The sequence below is a fragment of the Netta rufina genome (genome assembly GCF_964035555.1).
Source record: "Netta rufina genome assembly, chromosome: Z".
Classification (NCBI taxonomy): domain Eukaryota; kingdom Metazoa; phylum Chordata; class Aves; order Anseriformes; family Anatidae; genus Netta; species Netta rufina.
The window spans coordinates 30447421-30472234 of record NC_140126.1 but is presented as its reverse complement, the minus strand read 5'-3'; the positions used below and the strand labels follow the sequence as shown (position 1 = coordinate 30472234).

General features: G+C 45.5%; 1 protein-coding gene across 1 annotated transcript in view; it reads left to right on the top strand.

Annotated features, from left to right (window-relative positions):
• Window positions 1–21172: 21172 nt before the first annotated feature.
• Window positions 21173–24814, top strand: part of NFIB (nuclear factor I B) — a 183474-nt gene continuing 179832 nt past the window's right edge. Inside the window, 1 exon segment of the mRNA XM_084304703.1 lies at window positions 21173–21424. Within this exon segment, the coding sequence (XP_084160829.1) occupies window positions 21395–21424 (30 nt within the window). The 5' untranslated portion in view covers window positions 21173–21394.

Genomic DNA, 24814 nt, shown 5'->3' with positions numbered 1-24814 from the left:
GCACCCCTCGGTCTGTCCCCGACGTGCGGGACCCCCGCGGGCGGGGGCAGGTGCAGCGGCCCGGGGGGCCGGGGGGTCACGGGGGGATCATCCGCGGAGCGCCGGTGGTGGGCGGCCGCCGGGAGGGCTGCGGACACGCTCCGAGCCGCCACTGCGGGGCTCCGGACAGGCTGTGGGGGTCGGGAGTCGGGGGCTCGGGGGGCGGGGGGCGGCTCCCGGGGCGCCGCAAGCCCCTGGCCCGTCACCCACAAAGTATTTCTTGCATCGTGTTCTTGGACTTCCCGCTACAAAGCGGGAACTTAGTTCATTACCCTGCGAGGCTAGGAACGCGTTTCCGCGGAGCGCTCCACTGCTCGCTGCCCGCTTTATTGCTGCTCTCCTCGAGCCGCGCTGCCTTGAGTTTGCAGCCTGCGGTTCGTGCCAGTACTTTTTTTTTATTATTATTATTATTATTATTCGAGCGGAGCTGGAGACCGAGGAAGGGGTCGCGGAAAGCCTGTAGGACACGAGCTGGCTGCGCACTGCCGGGGGACGCGGAGACTCGCCACGCGTGTGCGTGGCGTTGTCTGCTTGAATATAACAAAAGAGATTGCTTGTTTTAAATAAACCAGTCCGCCTGGGTGTTGCAATAAAGAGATAAATAGTGGTACAAATGATAGGTACAAAGAGAGAGCTCCTAACCCGACGAACAATGCCACGGTTGCACCACAGTTTTGCAGGTTTTCCCTTACATATCTGAGTGATTCTATTCCCATACTTTAAGGGTCAGGAAAGAGCAACTGGGATGCACTATAAATATATAGGAATTAGGGACTCTAATATTTGAGTGTGTTCGATGTAACCATATGAATATATTACTGCAGTTAAAATAGGTGTTGAATTTATTGACGCGCATATACAGAGAGAAAAAAAAAAATAACCTTTCTGTTATTTCTCCCTGCGTTTTCGGAGTGTTAGACAGTGCTGAAATTAGGATAACTGGAAATCAGTATACTTGATTACCAGCTAAAAGACAATAATGATGAGACAGGGAGGTTGCCGGCACATGAAACATCACGAAGACAGCAGACTTGTTAGATGCCGAGGATGTTTATCTGGATGGCTGCTCATTTAGTTTCTTCATAACAAACACTGTGTTTATAACAAAGCAGTTACTGCTTCTTGTCATAACAAAAATCGCTATCCAAACAGGATTTTGCCCCCTTCTCTCGTGCGTAATGATCTTACTCTGTTCTTGCCAATGTAACTGATTTGGAGCTGTAAAACTATTTGTGTATTCTTTTCTATACGTGCCCCATAATAAGAATTTCATCCTCTCTGTGCAAAGAAGCCCTAATTTGCACTTATTTTATTCATTTGGGTTGGTTCAGTCGCTGACCTCTGGCCGCGGAGGGCACTGTACTGAGGATACCCTTGGCAGCGTCAGAAAATCGTACGAAGAAGATCGCAGTGATCAGGCACTTTATTCCATGCAGTATTTTTGCGAACGTGTGCGGGTGTCCATGCACAAGTGGTACGGGAACTCTCCAGATCTATGAAGTTGAAACCCCTTGTTATCATTGCTGCACCTCAGACTGTACCTCGTGCATTTACAAATGCGTATGTCATTGTAACCTCAAGGGCGCTAGTTTTTAAAGCCCGAATTACTGTAATTCGGTCTTTAGGAGGCATCACTTGACAGAGTGTTTTTTTTTTTTCTTCTCTCTTTCATTTCCATTTACTTTGCTGTGTCCCTTCATAATGTTGTTTGCATTCATGTTGGCTAGCGTTTAGCTAAACACACAGCAAAGTGTTTCTAAAACGACACAAAGGTAGTCGTAGTGACAGCTGAAGCTCTGGGACAACGGGGGAAAATATTTAAGAGCACTTTAAAATATTAATTTACTGGAATTGTATTAGCAGTGCAGAACTGCAACAATGGCGGGGGGGGGGGGGGGGAGAGAGGGAGAGGGACGGCAGGGATATTTAAATGGTATTAAGAGCGGACCTACATTTTACTACTGGTTATGAAGTGCATCTGGAATTCCCCCCCAAAACTGTTCAATAAATGCTGACAAAGTGTATTTGTCAAGGGGACAAGAAGTCATGGCATTATTTTAGTCAGATTTCATTTATTTTGACAGGTGGGCACACCGTTACGGTGAATTTTGTGTACAGTTATCATAAGGGTAGCACCTACAGAGTAGATTTATTTACATGTTTATTATTTGGGGTATTTCCCTGCAACATTTTAGAAAATTAAAAAAAAAAAAAAAAATGATTTGCCAGGCTGAGGGAGCCATTTCTTATAACAGGTAGTTTGACAAGGAAAACCGATGGTCTTAAATATCAAAGCGTAGTCAAACCGCAGTGAGATTCAAAGAAGGGAGTGTTGGTACATTTTGTTCCAGCAAACGAGCTAAAAATAACAGCCCCCACCCATGTTGGAAGGAGGTTGATTTGCCCACTTGGAAGGGCAGATAGGAAATAGAAATTAAATTATTAATGTAATCAAACAGAGAAAAAAAAAAAAATCTGCACGGAGGCGCTAAGGGTGAAAGGGTTTTGTTCTGAAGTGTAGCTGAATTAAACAAGCCCGCGTGCAGAGTCGAGGCTCGGAGCGGGATTTGATGTGTTGTTGGGAGCTTTAATCTCATTTTATACCTTCCTCACGCCGCATCAGAATGCGTTTAAACACGGTCGTAATCGTGCCAAACTGCACAGTGCAGTGTAACCCTGCTGCTGTCGCCGTTCTGACACTCGAAGCCCAAAGTGAGCGTCTCCTTTTTGGCCCCAAAGAAAGCTCCTTCCACACTTTCACGTATTCGATTTACCTGCAGAGCAGGGTCTCTAAAGGTGTCGGAACTACTTTGACATTCACTTCAGAGATTAGTGTAAACGTTTCAGTGAGGAAAATACTTAACATCACGATTACAAAATCCACGTTGGTGCCATTTTGCACCACGCATCTCCCCTCGCAGAACGCAGGGGAGAAACAAAACAAAACAAAACAAAAAGCCCGTAACTAGAAAATGGGAGAAAAAGCAAAAACAAAAACAAACACACACACCACCCTCACCCCCGTGTTTAATCCCCCGACCTCCCCTTTCCGCGCGGGGGGCAGGCTGTCGCCCCCTGCACTAAGCGCGTCCCCCTCCGGTCGTTACTGCCCTACTCTGGCGGGCGGCGTGGGTTTGTTTTAGGGTCGGACCGCCGGGCGCACAATAGCGACCTTGTCGGAGGAGTAGCCCTCCGCCGCGCCCCGACAGCGCCGCGAAGCCGCCCCCGGCCGCCAGCGGGGCCCCGGCTGCCCCCGGCCTCTGCCCGCAGCCCCCCGCAGCTCCCCGGGGCCGGCGCCGACTCCCGGTGCTGCCGCCGGCTCCTGCCAACGCCGCGCTGCTTCGGCGTCCCCCCCCTTCCCCAAAATCTCCCGCCCCCTCCCCGGATCCGTGCCCACCTCCCCCGGCGCCCACCTCCCCCGGCGCCCACCTCCCCCTGCCCCGCCGAGCAGAGGGTTTGCTCGCCCCGCCGAGCTAGCAGGGGCCGGACCCCCCGCTGTTACCTCCCGCTCGTCCGCCGGCAGAAGGGGGGTCCCGCACCTTCCGCAGCCTCCCCCCAGCCTCCCTCCAGGTCCCGTCTGCGGGACTCGGGCTCTTTTCCCCTTCTGTCCTCCCGCCCGTCTGCCTGCCTGCCTGCCTCTTTATTTTCCCTGCCAGTGACTTAAGACCAAGCCAAAGGAGGCAAAAGGAAAAATACAGCCCTGGGCTCCAGGTCTATAAATACAGCTCAGAGAGAGCGCTCGAAAGTTTGGAAAGACAGAAAGGAAGGAGGCAGCACATGGAAACAAAAGCTAGAGCCGCTCCGCCAGCGCGGAGCGTGGAGAGGATGCTCCGGCTGCGCCGGGGCTCCGCGGCTCGTTCGGGTGGGCAGGGCGGCGGAGGGAGAGGGCTCGGTGCAGTCATCATTCCGTGCTGAAATACAGGAATACTAGCCAAAAATTAATAAAATAAAATAAAATAAAATAAAATAAAATAAAATAAAATAAAATAAAATAAAATAAAATAAAATAAAATAAAATAAAATAAAATAAAATAAAAAGTTAGTCGATTGATAACTCAACTTTGTATAGCAGATATTGAGAGTGGAAACTTTCCTAAAACGTCTTGAAAACGTCTTGAGCTGGTAGTGGGGAAGAGTTGGGAGCTTTTTTGTTTTGTTTTCTCTCTCTCTCTCTTTTTATTTTTATTTATTTATTTATTTATTTATTTTTTGCTAGCGTGTAAATCCTAATTGGCTCAGCGTTTCCCTGTTCTCTCTGTAGCTTGTTTGTCCACCGGCAAAGGAGAGAAAAATAAGTCGAGGGTTCTTCAAGGCTGCAAGGGGTAGCTGCAACCCTACCTGTTTTATGTCACTGGCCTCAAAAGAGTGTCTTAGACACTCTTAAGTGGGGCTGCAGTTCGCTGTGAAAGTGACACAGAGGATGTCAGAGAGGCAATGGACAACATACACGTATATATCCCGTATCCTAACTATACATTCATGTCCACTGCTTCCAAGTCTATCCTATCCTAAGGTATTGGAAGGTATTATTCTTCCTTACGATGTCAAGCAATACCAATTATATCATGCATGGAGTAACAGCAGCAACAGAAGAGTCAAGGAAATGTGCATATACCACATGAAACACAGAGAAATGACCCATTGACAGGGGTCTGCGAGTTGGGAGGTTCAGGGTGTGGGGAGGAAGCAGAACTTGGGTTAGAAAATGAAGCTACTAAGTGGAGAAAGTGACTTTCAGCCTGCAGCCCTTGAAAGCGTGCAGATGGATAACCCAAACCAGTCTGTGCTGCGGGTGCCAAGTGGGAGCAGTGAGAGGCCACAAGACATGGTGTGGAAAGATGCCACTTGCAGCACCTGCCTGCAGTGCCTCCTGCTGCCCTCTGCAGAGAGAGAGGGCCTCACCCCCAGGAAGCAGCATCCCCTGGGGCTGCTGAGAGGAAGAAATAGAGGGGGCTGAGGAAATGAAGGCTGGGAGGCAGAAGAAGGTGGAAGGAGTTAATTGGAGGAAGAAACAGACTGCAGCTTGGCGCTGAAGCTTTGCAGGAGTTTCTGCCTGCCTTGCACGCCAAGCACTAGGCAGAGGGAGATATTCAAATGCTGAAGAGCTTTGCAGACTGCAGGCTTCAGAAGGGATGGTCTGGGGGCTCTCCTACACCTCACACAATTGCAGGAGGTACCTTTGTTGTGCACTGCTGCAAAACAGGGGGCTGGGGGCTCCTGCTTGTCACCCTGCCTGCCCCATGGCGCTGTCACCACAGAGGAAGAGCTGGAGATAACAGCACAGTGCAGATTTTGTGGCAGGGGGATTGTGAAACCACCACAGCTTCATCGGCGACAGATTTCTGATAAATGCAGAGTTATTTCTTGGGGTGGAGGACTGAGCCTGCCCCACGTCCCTCAGCCTGTGTCCCCCACCCCAGCTAGGTTGTGGCTGCCAGCCCTGCAGGAGCAGCTCGCAGCCAGGGCTGGGTCTATTTAAAGACTCGGCTGCTGCTGCAGGCTCCAAGCAGTGAGTGCCAATCCCCTCGGCTTGGCAGCATTATTTTTGGCCGCAACTCCCTCCCACAGTGTAGGAAATACAATAAAATTAAAACAAACAGAAAAAAAAAGGTGGGGAAAAAAAAAAAAAAGGCTGAATGATCACTCCCTTTGAGGAAAGGAGAGGAGCCCATGGGTGCCACGCGTCTGCCCTGCCCCGCCATTTTGTGCTTGCTTCTGCCTGCCCGCTGCATGCTGGCAGGTGTGGGGTGAGGGGCGGTCGGGGTGGCAACATGGCCCCACACCTGCTGCCATGGGGCCTTCCCCACAGCGGCACTGCTCTGGGGGCATCACTGCCCCTGTGTCCCTGCTCTGAGGACAGTGATGTCCTTGTGGTGCCTGTCAGGGTGGCACCTGGAGTCAGGGCCACCGCGTTGTGCCCAGCCCTGACTCCAGGTTGGGCAGGACACTGCTCTCTGTGACAAGCTGTCTGGCTGAGGTGTGACACTTGGTCCTGCCAGGACAACCTGGCTTCAGCCTTCACCCTCCTGCAGGCTTTGCTGGGGCAGGGGGAGCATGAGCTTATCTCACCAGTGCCACTGCCACAGTTGGCCCTTAAAAAAGGAGTGATCATGACAGAAAATATTTAAATAGATCCTATTCCTGAATCAAGACTGTGAGACCTGCAGGCACAATGCATACCAGAAAGGAAGAAGCCAGTGCTTTCCCAGATATCTTAATCAGTCTGAACTTCACAGAAAACATGGGAGGATGTGTTTCAGGGAGGGAAAGTACATCCATTAGGAAAACAAGAACCTCCTTGCACCTCCTTGCAAAAAAGAGAACACTACATAACTTTATAGTGTGAAAACACTGCTTATGTGTTGTGTTTCTTTTTCCTTTAATCTGCCAACCTGCATTTCAACCTCTATACAGACAGCATGAATATATGCATATATGTAAAACACATTCTTTACTGAAAAATGGGTAGTGCTTCTCCTTACAAGCTTTAAGTTCTTTTTTTGCCACCTTCTTTGGTGAGCCTCATACATTAATTTTACTTACACACAGGAGAGTTTCATAGTCTCAGAGCTTCCTCCATGCCCTTCACATACTTTCGTGCTGCTTCATCTCGTCCTACTTCCAATATCACTTTACTCTCTCTGGTCAGTGAGAAGCAGAATGATGACTGGAAGGGCTAATGATAAAGATGATGGTGTGGGGGGCTGGGAAGACAGAGAAAGAGGTAGAATTTTCTGTGCTTTGTTTTTGCATTAGCAATCAGTACCACTCTATAAGAAGAGCTTGCATTTGCTCATCCCAATCTGCTGGAGCTGTTCTTGACCGAGACTGACCTCCTGCTGCTGCAGTCAGATTTTCCTCTGACTTTTCTCTACTTCCTCTCCTCAAGAGCTGAGTGCTGTCCTGCTCTGTCACTTGCTTGCATTAAGGCATATTGTACTGCAAAATGTATTACTTCATTAATCAGTTCAGCTGGTTAACAGAAAGATTAATAGTCTTATTATCTTGAGTGCATGTGTCTCTATATTCAGAGTATTAAAAGAACTACAGGCTACGATTATGCTACAGAGAAGTTGCATTATAACCTTGCTTTCCATATGTTCAAAGCTTTCTGAAAATGTCGCCTTTGGAACTCAAATTTCCTGTGTCTAGTAAAAACTCTTAACATGCCAGGAAGCCTTCCTCCAAGCACACACGCCCAGCCTTTTAGAGAATTCAGTGTATGTTTAAAGTACAAAGCAGGACTTACATTTTAGCTTAAACACTTTCAAATATATATATATTTTTTCCGCTCTGAACTTACATGTCCTTGAGAGCCAAGCCAGGATTGCTTGTCCAGCTGCAGGTATAGGCAGGATATGGGCCTTGTTTCAGAATAGGCTCTCAGAGGTTCACTTTATAGAGTGGCTGCTACTGAAGTCCAAAACTCTCGCGTCAGGCTTCGGTAGCTCTTCAGTGCCATGGTCCACTATTTCCTACCTGTGGCTTTCTTCTGTTCAGTCGAAATTACCTTGGGTCACTTGTGGCTTATACACATGTCCTGTCATGCAGCCCATTTTTACAGTACTTGTCTCACCTCAAGCAGGATGCTGAGGTTAACCAGCTTTTGACAACACTGGGCTTAGTTACCCCCTGATGTGATCACGGCTTAGGATGCAATTTTGGTAGGTGCAAACAATCAACACAGACAGTAAGGGGTGGTCAGAGATGGAGATGAGAAAGCCTATGCTAATTTCAGGGGGTGCCATTAAAACAAACAAACAAACAAACAAGGACTATCAGTTTAGCTATATAGTATGATTTCTTGTTTTTCCTGACAATGTTCCTTGTAACGTTCACACCACTGCTGCAGTTAGGGTGATAAAACTAAAACATTGTTCTCAAGTCCAGTCTAGATAACCATGTTCGTATGTAGTAAAAATATTCATCCAGGACTGTGCAATTTGTCATATCTGAAGTTGTTGATTCACAGTCCCACATCCAGGGAGAGAATAAACATGACAATCTCTGCAAAACTTCAGCTTAGTTTCCTGTTAATAGCTACTAATATTCTCCCCTCCTCTCTTGGGATATTAGTATTTACCTTTAGCATCTTACATTTTAAATATTAACAATCAGTAGGATTCTTGGCTAGAATAATTTTTCAGTATCTCACCAGTCCTCTCCCTACCATGGTATGCTTTCCACATGCTGCTGATGCAACAACAGGTGTTTTGTTTTTTTTTTTTTACACCTGTGAAAGTTGTTTTCTCATCAGTAAACACTCCTTAATAACAGCCTTGAATGACTCTTCCTCAGTCCATTTCCTCTGACTTCTCTTCCCAGTGAGTTAAGAAACTAATCTGAGATCCCTCCCATAGTGAATCTTTGAGCTGGAAACCTGGTTGCTAGCAAAAAACATACAGGTCAAAATGCAAGGATAAAGGAAAGGTCTGTGATCTTTTGCCGTGTTATAAAATATAAAGGATAAGTTTTTTTGTTTGTTTGTTTGTATCTTTAATTAGAGGACAAATTATATGCTCTTCATTTCTTATTTTTATTTTTTCACAGAGGAACTTTCCTCCTCTTGGGCTGGGTCAGTAAGCAAAACAGTATCAAGAAAATACAAGACAATAAATATTACAATACAAAAAAGGGCTCATAGATGCATGAAGACACATCAATTCTGGACAGAAGCTGGATGAACTTTTAATCCAGTGAAGTGAGGAAGAGCAATGACTTTAAAAGAAAAAAAAAAGCTATGGAAAAGTAGGATTTTATTTAGAAGAGTGGACATATGGTTCTCTGTCCAGAACCACAGGAGCATGCAGCAAGGCAGAAGAGAGGAAGGAGCTACTAAGTGGCTGGTCACTATTGCAGTTTACAAGCCAAGGTCTCCTTCCTCCTGAAGCATAACCAGATCCAATATTTCACTAGTGTCCTCCAGTGTGCTGCCTTCTCATGTAGCCAGCGCATTAGAAGATATCCAGACAGTAGAAGATTTGAAATTATTCCACAAATAGGTAGTGCTTCCCATTCACTCTGTTACTGTACAGTGCATCAGTGTAGGGTCAGAGAGCAATGGTACCCTTCAGAAATCCTTGCAACTTGCAAACTAGCATAATTTAGCAAGTCTACATTTTTAAACATCATTATTCTAAGCAGTTGGAATGTTTGTTATAATCCTAAAAACATGTAAATAATGTGTTATTTGTAATATCTGTATTTTATTTGAATGCTTTTAGAATTGTTTCATAATTTGATTAGAAAATCTTCATAGATATTCTCAGGTATGTGAATGTTCAAAAGAGAATTCAGGAAGACTCTAAGACTCCAGCATATTCAATTTCCTGATTGACAAAAAAAAAAAAAAAAAAAAAAAAAAAGGAAAACACAAATCTGTGGGTGCTGGAACATCATACAATTATTTCCCACCTTATTTCCACAGCTTGACTTTTTCTCTTGCACATTGTAAGTAATGCAAGGATGAATTGCAGACAGATCTTTCCATGTGTTTTTCTCTGTTTACTGGGGTATGTCCCACTGATGACAAGTACATTTTCTAGTGATCTGTTTCAGGTCTTCAGTGCTTTGAAAACTAATGGTGAGCTTTTGAGGTCTTTCTCTTTGGAGATAATGCATAACATGCTGCAGAAGACAGGAGAAGAAATGACATTGGCCACACTTATTCAGAAGTGATTTGGTATAGGTGACTACGTTTTCTTCAGCCTGATGTGTTCACACTTTACTACTCTCCTCCAGCTGAGTGTGTGTAATGCAGTCTTCTGCTGGTTGCAGAGACAGCAACATGAAGAGGGTAAGATAGGTTTCTTAAAATGACATGAACACCTTGCCAACATCCATACACTTGGGAGGGAATTATATCCCTGCTGTTCAAACTGCTGTATGTCAGCTCTGGGACATCATACTAGTCATCTTTCCTCCCCAGGTGATGGAAGCCTGTGCTGTCTTTCAAGCTGACATAGCTGTATTTTCTCTGTGTTAGGTAAAGTGTGGTATCCACAGTGTTAATGGTGCCTGCAGAGCAGATTGTGAAGCCCGTTCTCTCAAACCTCAGCTGTTATTTTAAGCACATAAGCAATAGGAACAAGGGCATCAATCATGTCAAGAATCTTTGCTACCATAAGACCTTCTGCTGTTTTGCTGACACCAGAATGACACAGACCTGTAGAAGTCTGGTGGAAAATGCCACCAGGTGGCAAAATCATCCACTCTAGACTACTGTTTCTGCCCTTACGGGCAGATCCTGGAGATGAAGGCCAGGACAAGTTTGTGGTCAAGTTTCCTGTGTATTTCTTTTTCATGGAGATATGCTGAATATCCCAAGACTACATGCTGAGACAATAGCTTTATTTTCCACAAGCTGTCATTCTGGTGTGTCTGCAGAGAGTCCCATAGTAACTGCAGCATGCTGTAGGTGTCTGCCTGTCTGTCACATTAGCACCCGTCAGCAGAAATAAGCTCTCCTCTTTTTGTTGTTGTTGTTGTTTTGTTTTCTTTGTGTTTTGCTTTTTTTTTTTTCTTTGTTTTTCCTGAAGATTCCCATCTGAAAGTGAGAAGGTGAGATGTTCACATAAGAACAACCTTTGCTGCCTTACTTAATCCCCACTGCATCCTGCTGCAATGACACTAAAGCCACATTTATGTGTGGTTGATCCAGGTCCAGGCTGATCTAACAGGAAAGGACAGAAATGAAAATGGGAAGTTGGAACTGCTTCCTTCAAATACATTAGTGGGGTAAAAACTCTTCTCACAGAAGCTTGGGAGGAGCAGATAAGATTTTCCTCTGACAATTCTGAAACGTGTTCTGAAACTAAGGAGTGCTAACAGCCTTGGAAGACATGGTCATAGTCCTAGCACCAATAGTATCCTAAGACCAAATCCAATCACCTATGGAATAACAACAAAGAGCCTGTAACATAAGTACGGGCTACATGTAGCTAGCTATTCAGGTACAAGTTCACATATGGGCTTTGCGAGCTCAGGTAAGCATGCCTGCACCCAGAGCAAAAAATACTCTGCCACAACAATTTGTGTGCTCTAAGGCACATTTCAGAAAAAGCTGAAAATGGAAGGCTCAGTGGAAAGAGACCCCTAACCGAAGCAGGAAGGAGACTTAGATCTGGTAGATTGGTTTGCAAAAAATAAAGACACCAAAATAATTGTACTCTAAGGGCCTGCCCTGGCTCTGTTTCACAATGTTCTGCGATTTCTAAGCTTAAAAAAAAAAAAGAAAAAAAAAATCTGCTACAAAAATACAGCTGTTACAAAGTCAGTTAATGTGCTGCTGGTCTGTTCACATAGCTTGGCTGAAAATGCTGCAAGGCAAAAGTAACAACAAAGATGTGCACCCCTTCCCTTCCTGTGCACCTTAATGAGGTGTGAACTCAAAAGGCTCTGTATGCCATTTATATGCTACCATTAAGTCTCAGCTATTTTTTTTTTCTTTTAAAAACAATGATGTTACAGTTCCTCAGCAATCTTGTGTATCGAGTGAGGCAAGGATCTGGGGGAAGAAGTAATACGTTGTTTTATTATTAAGGACAGTTGAAGAACTGAAAGCAGCCTGTTGAAAGAAACAGACTTTCTACTTTTTTAGTGCTTCACTTTATAATCTCCTAATCTTCTTTTAATTTGTTCTCATGGTGATGTGGTGGTGTGGTGATGCTTTGATTGAGCTTCCGAGGTATTTTAACAGAAGAAGAGGTTTGTTTAAACCTTTTTTTAATAAAAGTACGTAACATGAGACCACTAACTAGGCAGAAATAGATGGTGTGCATCAGGATTCTCTGGCTGTTTTCCTGGACAAGGGAAGGGAAATACGCTGTTGACTAAAATTTTACATGCCGTATTTCCTCTCAGAGGCATTATAATCTAGCGGATGAAACCTCCAGTGCTGTATTGTCCAAGGTGAAAATTCTGGTCTGCTGCAATCAGTAACAACTTTAATACTGACTGCCAAAGGGCTGGGGTTTTAGATGTGATTATGTGGCATACCCATGAATTCTCCTCTGCCCAATATGCAAGAGCAGGGCAGGAGTAGATGGCACGTGTCCCTGCCTCGGGGAGTGGGAACCCTAGGCTTCGCTTGGAAGAGCAGGGGATGACTAACACCAGTCTCTGGAAAGCTCATGACCAGCACTCCCCCGATCTCTCTGCCCAGTGCATTTTACCCCAGACCGCAGAGCGTTTGCCTGGGGGAAGCAGCAGCAGAATCCATTCTGCCTGTGCCAAGCTCGGAGTTATATTTCTGGCTAGTTGCTAGGTAACTGTGCAGGAGGCTCTGTGGGGCCAGGAGTCTGTGCGGAACAGCATGGCAAAAGTATGAACTTTCAGAAATAATGAGCAACTGTCGCGCACATGTGCAAATCCTGAGTTTTCCGTGGTGCATTGCTGAGACGAACCTGAACGGGTTGATGCAGGAGCAGCAAGCGGCTCCTTTTTAACCATGGTGTTCTCCCCGTGAAAAATTTAAAGCCTCCAGCTGAAAGCTGGTGGGGCCACGGCAGCAGTTTTTTGCATTTGCAAGATGAAGCACTTGGCCAAATGTACCCGGTTTTCTCAGTTGCCTTGTTATGCATGAGGATGGCAGTACCTCACACGCACAGAGCTGTACGGAGACCTTGCCTGCCCTGTATCGTCCCTTAATATGATCCTTACTTGTTCCATTTATTCTGTGTCTGCAGTAATCACAGACTTCATTGTTGAACCATCATGTGCCGGACCTTCTTGCAATCATTTTATTTCCCTGTATTGTTGATAGCAAGAAAACCTTGAAAATAAAAACAGAGGTTTTAACAGAGCAAATTATATTTATTAGCAACTTTGAAAATAACTTTGAAGAATGTAATCTATCTTACTATTTCTGTTATGGAGACGTCAAACAATTCTTCAGCTGTTACTTATTTTAGCAGAAATTCTTCAAGTGAATCGCTCTCCTCAGATTGTTGTCTGTCATATCCAGATGGGCAATTGAGAGTGTAACAATTATCCTTAGATGAAAATTATTTACACTCTTTTCATATTTTATCCAGTGCTAACATTAAAATGTATCAGGGGTTGTCAATATTTATATACACAAAACCTCAAAAGACTAGAAAATCCAGAATCAACAGAACTTAAGGTCAGCCTCTTACAAAATACATGAGCCTTTGATTATATATATAGAAAAGAAAGCTGTAATCAAGATATACTAGTGCAGAAATCAAAGGCAATGGAAATGCTATATAACACAGTATTTGAATTTAAAAATGTGTTCAAGAAAGTTTCCTATGACAAGCAGTCTGGGCTTAAACTAAACAGAAAAACCATTACATATTTGTGCAACATGATTTTTCTAATATTGCAATATCCATGGCTCTCCTTGCTGCCATTACTTTTCTCATTTGTCATAGTATAGAGAGTTCCTAATTATTTGCTAAATCAGTTGCAGAGTTGGCCTTAGTAAGTGTACAGGCTCAAAACAAACAATAAACAAGTAATAAAACAAACAAAAGCAGAAAGCTGCAGATCGCAATGGGCCTGCCTACTAGTACTTGAATCTTTGGCAGCAATCATGACAAGAATAACAAAATTAAACCTAAACCAACAAAAAGCCTGGAAATCTATGATGAAATATCACCAAAGTTCTTCTAATAGGCTCTGGTAAGTGTTGATGACCAGTGCAAATCGTTAATTGTCTGTGACTCTCTCACTCAAAGCCTGAATCCTCTAACAACAACAACAAAAACGTAAAATAAATCAACACCCACAGATTCCCTCTGGCACGGAAAAAGGTCTGCTCTCCGCTCAACTGACTGTCACAGAGTTTACAAAATCCATGCTACACATAGCAGGAGCAATCATTTCCCCCATTCACTGGGCGGAAAACACCCACGACTTATTTTTTTCAGGTTGGATTTCTTCATAAAACAACCAGAGAGATAAAACTCCCCAGTCATTGTTCCGAAGCGTAAAAGCTTGTGATTCTTTTCTATTTATTTTCATGTCAACTTGTGCTTCATTTTGAGGGTAGAGCGGGGTTTTAGCAGCTTAGGACGTTTTTGTTGAACCAGACAAAAGAAAATTGACTTCCTGAGGGGCCCCCGTGCCCCCACCAGCGGTCTCCGAGCAATTACGAGGAGGACCCTTTAGAGCCCGTACTCGGCCGCGGTGTTTGGCAGGCAGGAGTGCACTCAGCAGGGACACGGACACGGCGGCTCTAAGGGCCGGGGGCGGTCAGGGGGACACCCCCGTCGCCTGGCGCCCCGGCACGGCACGGCACCACACAGCCGGCCCGCCAGCGCCTCGCACGAGAAGTACGTGCGAATAGATGTTCCCGTCGAGCGCGGCCGCTTGACGGCTGAGCTAAAATATTTCGCTCGTTAATTTGGACACAACTCTCGGGGAGCTGGACTCTCCCACCCCCGCTCTCCCAGCCCCGGCCGGAGGGCTCTTAGTGCAGGGCACGGGGCAGCGGGAACCCCAACATGGCGGCGGCGGGACACGGGCGGGCAGCGAACCCCGCCGAGCGCCGCCGAACCCCGCCGAGCGCAGCCCCGCCCCGCGCCGCCCATTGGCTGCCGCGCGGGCAGTATGCAAATGAGCCCAGCGGCCCCGCTGCGTGCGGCAGCCGCCAGGCGGAAGCGGAGAGCCGCGGCGGGGCCGGGGCGGGGGGGGGGGGGGCGGCGGTGTGCGCGGGCACGTGTGGGGACGGGCACGTGTACAGGGGGGCACGGGTGGACACGTATGTGCTCGTGTATATGGCATATGTGTATATATATGTATATGTGTATATATATGTATATGTGTATATGTGTATATGTATATGTGTATATACACACACGCGTTAAACTATAATGTAAATATAATATAATATAAACAGTATAAACTATTAAATCCTCAGCCTGTCCCGCACCGCCTTCAAGCCAGCCCCAAAACGTTCGCCACAGCCTTGCAACTCTAGACGACTGGGAAAAGAGGCGGGGGGGGGGGGGGGAGGGGGGTGAGGAGGAGGAGGAGGAGGAGGAGGAAGAAGTGGGGGGGTGCCCACCGCCCGCGGACGGTAACTTTACTGCTTCTTCCCCGGCTCCAGCCAAAAATTTTCTTCCCGTCTGCTGCCGTACAGAAAGCCAGCAACAGCAACAAAACCAAAACAAAGTTAACAGCCAGCCTGAGAAAAAGTAATAAAAAATATATTATTTTTTTTTCCTCGACACCCCCCAGACAAAAGGCAGAAGGCCACTTCTGGAAATCCAAACAAAACAAAAGCAAAGCAAAACAAAAAGCACAGAGCTCTTGAGAAAAAGAACTGATTTGTAACCTGGGAAATGTGAGGCCAATGGCCCGATGGTGTGTGTGACAGACTTCAAGATCCCGTTTGTTTAATGCAGTACGCTGCAATGGTATGTGGTGCTGGAAATTATTTATATCCACATATATGTGTAATATATGACTTGCTTGGCTCTTGTTTTTTAATTCTTCCCGGCTGAGACTTTGTCTATGTGATTTCAAAGTGGATGTTATACCCTCTTCTTAAATGCTGATACTACTTCTGTTTTACAGGATGAGATATAAGTGGTGGATTGTTTATATTTTGCTATTTTGGCAGCTTTTGTATATGGGTCACACTTTTATGCCAGGAATCAGTTGATGGGAGTTTGCGTCCAAAAGTGCTGAACTTGGCACATTTCCTGCTCCAACTTTCTCCCCCTCCCCCTGCTTTTCTGGCAGGCAACTATCAGTTAAATGCTGGAAAGGATTAATGCAAATGCTACTTTATTTGTACCTTGCAGACAGTTCTTTTTCCTTCTCGCTTGTTGCTGTAGATACTGTTTCTTTACTGTCATTTTAATGTAATATTTTCTCTCTGGCTGTGTTGGTGGTTTTGGTAGTTAATGGGCTGCAATGTTAATGTATAATGTTGAGGAAATGGCATCGCTGTTGTGTATGGTCGGCTAGATAAATTGTCTGGAGCCTTGTGCTTGCTGGTCTCTTTCACACTATATTGCAGGACGAAGTGTTCGGGTGGCATTTCTGGCTGTTTTTTTTAAAGTTATTTTAGAGGGTTTCTTTTTGTTCCCCTCCCCCCCCCCCCCTTTCTTTTTCTTTTCCTTTCCTTTCCTTTCCCTTTTTTTTTTTTTTTTTTTTTCCACTGCTGTTTTGTTGTGGGACCTGTGTGTGTGTTTTAATTCATTCCTTTCTCCTGCGTGTCTGTGTGTATGTGTGTGTGTGTGTGTCTGTCTGCTTTCCCTCTTGTCCTCTCTTCGCCTGTGTGTCTGGGCCACATTTTAATGCACAATATCCCATCCATTAAGTTGTGGTTGAATGCGGAGTGTGTGAGGACTTGGCAGCTCTCAGGTTGAAGGGGGCGGGGAAGCCCGTTTCGGCTCTGACACAAGATGCCGATGTGGCGTGATCTGAATTATTATTAGGGCTGCGAACATGGCCATCTTCTCCTGCTGCTGGAAAGCGCTGCCATTGAACTTGAGACGGGACAGACAAGATCTCCAACTTTTTTTTTTTTTTTTTTTTTTTTTTTTAAGTACAGTAGCTGGCAGGGAAAAGGCGCCAAAACACACAAGATTAAAGTTCTCTGAAGCGGTCTTGTGCTGCTACCCTTACGACTTTAACTTTGAATTGCAAGGAGAAAACAAAATAAGCAAACAAACAACAACAACAACAAAAGTTTTTTTATTCTGATTTAGACAGACATTTAAGTCCAGCTTCTGTGTCGTAGTAGTCCCATCCCCCTCTCTCCCCCCCCCCCCCCCCCTTAAAAAACTGGCAAGTGATAAAAACTGGCAGAAAAGATGGAGGTGAAATCTTGTTCTTGCTGCTGCTCTTTACCTCCAGAGCATTTAAGATCAGAAAATGTTATTTTTTAAAAAAGAATTTACTGTATCAGGGTAAGAGGGTTTCCATGCCTTTGTAAGGCTGAGAACATGACCCGCAGCGAGGACAAAAACTGCACAGTTGTGTAACCCAAAACGTTGTGGTTTACACAGCTTTACACTTGAGGTTTGATGTTTTCATTTGCTGGTCTGGGAGCTGTGGAAAGCTTGAGTATTATAGTCCCCGTCAAACCGTATGTGGACAGAGGTCACGCGCACACACCCTTCATATATGTGTGTGTTTCTTGTAGAGCCAGTAGTGGTTTTCTGTGCTTCTGATTGCATATATACATGCTTTGTATCTGATCGTGCATATATGCAGTTTGTATATAGAATATGTTTCTTCTGATTACGCAGAAAAAAAAGATTGCTAATAAATATTATGATATATAAATTTATAGGTGCGATACTACGGTAACTCAAAAGTTGTAGTGATTGCTGTTCGCATTCCAAAGGAATCATAAATACCTTACAAATTCAGCCGCATATGAAATAAATCAAGACCTCATAAAACAATGTATTATCTGTTTGCTTATTTAGCTAGTTGTGTTTCTTCCCTAAATGTTTGCTACCCAACTTTTTGTCTGTGTATATATATGCTAATGAATATGTATACATCTGTATGCACGGACGACAGAGCTCCTGTACATTGGGAAACTGACCAAGGCTGTGACTGTATCAAACACAAGTGAAACTTTACTTTGTAGTTGAGTGTGATGGTACAAGAAGTCTCACAAGACATGAAGTCTAGTCATATAGGTAGACTCACCATTAAGTAACACTAATGTGTTACTTAACTTACTTAACTTAATGTGATTTGGGTTATTTTTTACACATAGGTGACACAAACTGTATTTTACTCATGCTGCACAGTATTTATATGTACACCTAAGTATTTGTATACGTAATGGGTTTGTGTGTGAGAGCTGCATTTTCTAACCATGGGTTAAAAAGAAGTTAATTGTATTGCTGTTAAACTGGATGCAAAACGCACTGTAAAGCTTGTCTTTTAGATCATGGGGACCTTTTAAGAAAAAATCTTGGAGTTGTTTCTCTGATGTTGAATCTTTTGTATTAAATGCTGTATATCTCGTTCAAATGCCCCTGATTTTTGCATTGGAATTTTCATGAAAATATAATTTCTTAGAAGTTCAGCATATGCATGTTTAGACAGTCAACCCAATTGCCCACTTGTATCTTGAGAGAATCTGAGGTTACACATTTCAGCATTAACTATACCTCTCTCTTTGATTTCTGATGCATAATAATAGTGTTGTGCTCCAAAGCTCAAAACAGTTGAGCAGTTGTCTGGACAAAGGGCATCAGCTGAAATTTTGCTTTAGGAAGTATATCAGTGGCATAACTGGCCTTTCCACTTTTTAACATCATTATCTCTGAAGTTCAAGGGCAATGTCATCTCCCAGCATCTGATAACATTTGCGTACACTGTCTGCAACTGAAAGAGGAGAAGACACTTTCAGTGCAAGTCCAGGGTACTAAAATCTCCACTGCTAGCCAAAAAAATGCTCCAAAAGAGCTAGGGTGGGTGTTGGGGATCAAGACCATCTGTCCAAGGGTTGATGTGGGTAAGGACTTGGAGGCAAATGGTCAGCTTTTGCACAAGGTCTCCATGCAAGCCTAGGTCCAGACTCTACGACTGCTGTCATTGCCACGTTAACACTGTGGCTCTCCAGGCTAACCTGCTTGCTCGTGTGTATGGGCCTCTCTCAGGGAAAACCCTCCCTCCCATGCAGGTTTCCACTGGGATTCACTTGGAGGAACCAGAGGGCTCAACCAAAGACAACCCACACTGTGCCCACCTTGCCTCCTAGGGGATGTGCAGGAGAGGACGGTTCTGGAGCCCCATTGGGCAGGCGGCTCCATTCCCCTCAGGGTGCCTTCAGGTGTGGGGCCTGCTCCATCCTGTCCCAGCAGCACCACAACAGGCCGCAGTGCTTGGCTCCGCACCCCGTCCTGGTCTGCTTTGGGTCGGGATGCAAACTGGCTCCCACCCGTGGAGACACAAACCCGGCCCCTCCCTGACTTCCCCTTGCAGAAAACACAGCTTGGTGTCTTCCCTACCTTGCTCCTTGCTCCACGTGCTTTGTTGCCCTTGCCTTTCCTCACTTCCAGGACTCTGCCAGGCATTTCTTGCTGTCAGTGCATGGGTTTGTACCTCAAAGCTGGCCCTTGGCCTGGACCTGGGAGGATGTGGTGCCTCCCGCGAGTCCTGCCTGGGAAAGAGCAGGCTTCTGAAGCCTCTGCAGCTCTCAGGGCAGGTGACATGGGGCTGGGGGCTCACCTTGGTCCTCGTGGAGGAGTGAGAAGGAGAAAGGAGTTGGGGAGGGCTTATTGTGGCATTAGATCAGGTCTGCAATAATGGCTTGTTGTGTAAGAGTTCAAGCACTCAGAGAGGTGTGTTCAAGGACATCAGTGCATTTGTGCCAAGGGGAATGTCTTTTATGGTAAATTAACTCCAGTTAAATTGAATATTTATTCAAAGGGAAACTCCGGTATTTAAAGCTGGCGTTATCAGCTTTTTGCAGTGTCTGGGTGAAGGAAGAGATGATAGGATTTGGGGGGGTATTCTCCACCAGATAGGAGAATAAATGTGCTCGCTGTTGTTAACCCCGAATTTGCCTCATCCTTTCCCGCCCGAGTGCTTGCTCTGAACTTGTCACTTATTAATGTGGTCTGCGAAAAGGAACAACGGTGGGTGTCGGTTGAACCCTGCAAATCCGAGGGGACTCTGCAAGTGCAGCCAGAGACCGAGGTGCGGAGCGGACCCCGCAAGGGTTAACGCGTTGGGCTCTAGCTGTTTCCTTTGACATTACCTGTCTTGCACGGGCTCTCTCCTTCCCCCGCCCTTCCCCCTTCTCCTTTTGGTTTGTAAATTTATGTGAATTGCAGCTGGTAGACTTGGCAAGCTCCCCTCATTAAGAGCCCCCTTTGAAAATGGGCTGTGTTTGAGCATTTCCCTAATGAGGACAGGACGGGGTTAAAAAGTGACCATTTCATGGTTGACTTGAACCTGCCTACTTTCCTTGATGTGTCGTCGTGAGACGCCTGGCGTGAATAAACTCACTTCGGGAAGGAGGAAGCCCGTGGTCCCTCCAGGACACCGCCGGGGGCTGCGAGACGCCACCGGCAGAGGCAGCACCGGTGCCGGGGGGAGGCAGACGCCGCGCCCCCAGCCCCGCCGTGCATTCAGGGCCACACCGGGCAAATTCCCTTCTCCGAGCCTCCTGCCTGGCCAGAAAACGCGTCCCGGGGCTGCAGCTCCCCCGGTGCCGCGGGGGCCGAGGTCGTATCCCGAAAGGGGGAAGGAAAAGAAACCCCCTGCAGACGACAGCCCGATCCCCTCCCTGTGCCCCCCTCCCTCAGCCGCCGCCGCAACTTTTTTTTCCCACCGGAGGAGAGGGAAAATGAGGGATGTTTGCAAAACGTGCTTGTTCCTTCTGCGGCGTTAGGTGGTGATTAATAAAGAGGGAGGGCAGGGGAGGGGGATATGGTGGACAAGGAATGTGTTTGCAGGAGGAGGAGTGTAAGGGATGGTTGTGTAATTAAATAATTAAAAAAAAAAAATACTTAAGTCTCATTTGGGGAGAGAGCTGGAACGGGGTCCAGAGGGTGTAACCGGTGAATTTTTCAACTTCCAAGTTTTGAACAGTGAGAGGAAAAGCCAAGGGGAAGACTGCGCGCGAGCAAATAGGGAGGGAGAGCGAGGGAGAGATTTATCGTTTGAATTTTCAAGAGATCATTTTTATTATAGTGGGCGTTTGGAAAGCAGTCTCTTAACATTACCCACAGAGAACGGGAGGGAGGGCGGAGGGAGCGGATAGGCAGAGGGAGCAGGAGGCAGCGGCAGCCGCGAGAGGAGCCCGGAGATTGCGCGCTGCGGAGCTTTCCCACCCTTGGGGGACGCACACGCTCGCTCCGGCTCGCTCCCGCACACATGGTCGCTGCCGTGCAAAGTTTCGCCTGCTCCGGGATTTCGCTGCGCCGCTCCGGGCTGTAACCTTGAACTTTCGAGAGCGTGGTGACAGTGCCATAATAACCCACCACCAACTTCTTTTAAAAAAAAAAAAAAATTAAAAAAAAAAAAAGCCAAACAAAAAATCCTCCCGCCCACCCCCCCCCCCCCCCCCCGCTCGAGTCCTTCCCCCCTCATCTGCAAAACAACCAGCAGCAGCAGCAGCAGCAGCAGCAAAACCAAGACTCCTGCGCCGCCGACAACAAGAGGGTTAAAAGTGTAGATTGGATTTCACCCCGGGAAATCTAGCACACGGAGTGAACTTGAATCTTTGGCTATTTAAGGAGGACCGGGGTTTGTTGTGAAGTTGTGATCCAGGGCAGAGCCCCGTCCTGATTGATTTCATCTTCCTTGAGTCTCAGATGACTGTAAAATGAATAGATGAAATTATTCCTTTTTTGAGGCTTTTTCTTAGGGGCTCTCCGGGCAAGCGTGGTCTCAAAGCGAAGTCATGATGTATTCTCCAATCTGTCTCACTCAGGTATAGACGCATTTTGTTTAATTTCATTTATTTATTCGTTTATTTACTTATTTTCACGTGCTTTTTTTATATTTGTGTGTGAGTTGTTAATGAGTCATTGCTAGTAGTGGTAATGGGTTAACGCGCAGTTGTAACTGCTTGTCAGATCCAAACTCCTCTCTCAGGAGGGGAATACTGGAGGATCAACTGTACCAGGCCATTGTTTTGGGGAGATCCATTCAAAGTGTCACTCGGAGACAAATGCTGTTAATTGCTAGTGCATAAGGAGTCAAAGGTTAACAGAATGGAAATGAGCGCAATTACGCAAAAAAAGCAGGTTCGAGAAGTATTGATTTGATTGGAATCAAACACTCCGCGGTCTTTTCAGCCCGCCGGCGTACGCGGAACCTAACGAAAGCCTTTAAAAGGAAAAGTGCTGTTTTTGACCGAAAAAAAAAAAGGCAGCGAGCGCGCTCTTGGCGCGAAGCGATCCCGTCTTAGGCTTAATTAGCAGTGCGCAGCCTGCCAGCGGCGGGGGCGAGGGGGACGCGGCTGCCTCCCGGGCGCGCAGCATCCGCGGCGGAGCGCGGAGCTCAACGCGGGGCTCACTGTGGGGCTCACCGTGGGGCTGGCCGCCGGCACGCAGCGAAGGCAGCGGGACGGGGAGCCGCGGGTCCCGGCCGGGGTCCCCCCGAGCGAGTTTGGGATCTGGGGGCAGAGAGGTGCCCGGCCTCAGCCGCCGCGAGGAGGTCGCCGCCGGGGCTGCGCTGGGGAGGGGGCACCGGCCGGGGGGATGGAAACGCCGTGGGCAGAAGGCAGGGGATAGTTCTGAGAAGCTTTTGTGAAAGTCTGTCTTAGGAGGATGTGATGTAAACTGATTAAGCGATAGCGGCTTGCTTCCACATTGGCGCAACAAATAGCTAAAGAAGGCGAAAACGTGAGAAAGTGGCGTCTCGCGCTGTACGGTAATTAAGCGGGCAGCGACGCGCTTATAGCTGCATGGCGAATAAATAAATGCGATTTAAGTTATTCGACAATTAGAAAGCATTGTAATTCAAAAGGACTGAAGTATTCATAAATTGTGAATGAAGATGGAAACAACGATAAGGCTTATTCAGTGATTGGAAGCAGTCCTGTAGCTTTTTGGCTGACACATTTTTTATTGTTTATATTTTGTTTGGCATCTAAGTGTGATTGACTTAGATATGGATATTTTCAGAAAGTAAACCTGAGCGTCAGCGGAGCAAAGCTGGAAAAGAGTGCCGTAGAAATATTTCTTCCTCAAAAGAAAAATTACTGCATGTGGCAAGCATTTTGTGTAGCAGATACACGTACGCTCGCAGGTACACACAGAGAAATAATTGCTTACCTTCAATTAGCAAAAATCAATTCTGTGCGTCCTACCCGTCGTGTGAAATGACAGGCAGTGAGACCTCTGTCCTAGGATATATACCTTACAGTACAACTTAGCACTTCTAACACCGAAAACACGCACGTTTTCACTACCACCTCTAGCACAGCGGGCAGTTCATTTTGTTGTTTTCTGCTTTAATGACTTTTTTTTTTTTTTCCCCATATCTTTGCCTTTTGGACTCAGATGCAATAGATTTCCCCACTTTTCGCAAATCTATATTAAAATACCATACCTAGGTACATACAAAAACATAACGTTATACTGCTGCAGTCACAGGTACTGGAGAGCGATTCCTGGCTTTCGTGTGTTAATAACTTCTACCTTACATTTTGTAATCCTGCTGTATCATCTGCTGTGTAGGAGCAGTTCACACTTAGAGGCACATGTAGGGAACACAATTGCAGCAGTTTGATTTTAATTTGGATTTTTTTTTCTCTATCTGTTTGGAATGATAAGAGCTGTTTTGAAATGGTCTTTCCTCTTCCCAAATTAAAAATTCAGATTATGTTAGAAATGAGAATGTATGCTTTCCTCTATTAATTTATTTAAAGCATAAAACTGATTAATCTTATTTTGGTTTGCAACTGAGTTAAAACAGTACTGCCAAATTTGTTCTCTCTATTGTTTTCTGCCTCTCTAAGGCTTTACACAGATGCATGTTGACTGTGACAGGGTATGTTCAGTAGAAAATATTTTGGTTAAAGTTCAAAACACAGAACACCTGTTTGGATCAAGCTAGTGCACAAGCACCAGTTCAGTTTGTGCCGATAGAGTGCTGAAGCACCTTTCAGAAACAAGTCTAAAATCCCAAAGTGCAGTTTTAAGACAGCCCTTGGCAATTCAAATGTTACCCATGACTGTTTCAATAAAAGTTTGGTGGATGTAAAATAACTTCAAGGAAGACTGAAGACTTGGCAAAAGCACTTTAATTAGGGGGTGGGGGCATGAGGGTCTTTTTCTCTGTCCCCCACATGTCTCTTTCCCCCTGTTTGGGAATGAGTATAAACTACATTTATCTCTCTTGCTGAGGCATGATAGGATGCAGTTACCGCATGCCTTTAAGTGCTTAGACTCTTGTGATATTTTTACCACGTTTATTTTTATGTTATGGTGGTCCAGGAAACTCAGAATATGTAGCCTTTTTCTTACCCCCTTATAATATGTTATGCACAAGGAAAATCCACATGGGGAATTGAATGCATGAAGTTTTTGCTGTAAAATTTCTAGACTTCTGCCTTGTATACTTGTTGTATGAACCTAGGTTCAAACTTTGATGAATTGATATCAAGTTTATGAGTGAAAAATATGAGAGCAGCACTGCATTTCCCCTTTACCTATTCCAAAAAGAAAAGCCGGCCTATCTATCATCATTACAATACAATTAGACTACTGGTATTTTTTCCTTTATTTACAAACTACATAGTTATTCTATAATAACTTCCATTTTAATTTAAATTGTCAATACAGAATGGTTCACCTGAGCCATTTGATATGACGTTTGAAAATCTTTCCTCCATAAATCACTCTACTGCAAGAGCAACTATGGCACATGGGTAAGTGCCACATAAAAATCATTTTTCAATATTGCCATATGAATATTAAGGGGAAAAATCAAATTCTGTAGATGGCTTTTTAGGAGGTTTAGTGGTGAATGTGTGTGATTAATTGCAAATCTCCATTTAGGATCCTTTTTATGGGCACTTCTTCTTGTCAAGTAATGTTTCATTTGAAAGGACTCCAGATGCACAATGAATCTCTCACAGATATCTGATAATATTGCTCTAGAACAGGATGTTCTTTGCTGTCTTTCTCCTTCACACTCTTTCACATATATTTATAGCTTTAGGACTTAATGATATCATGAAAGAAAAGCCTGAATACAGTCTTAAAAAGGTTTCCTTTTTTTTTTTTTTTTTTTTTTGCTTTACTCTCTGAAAAGGAAACCATTCAACCACTATTCAACCAGTGGAGACTGAAATTTAAAAACAGGCATTTAT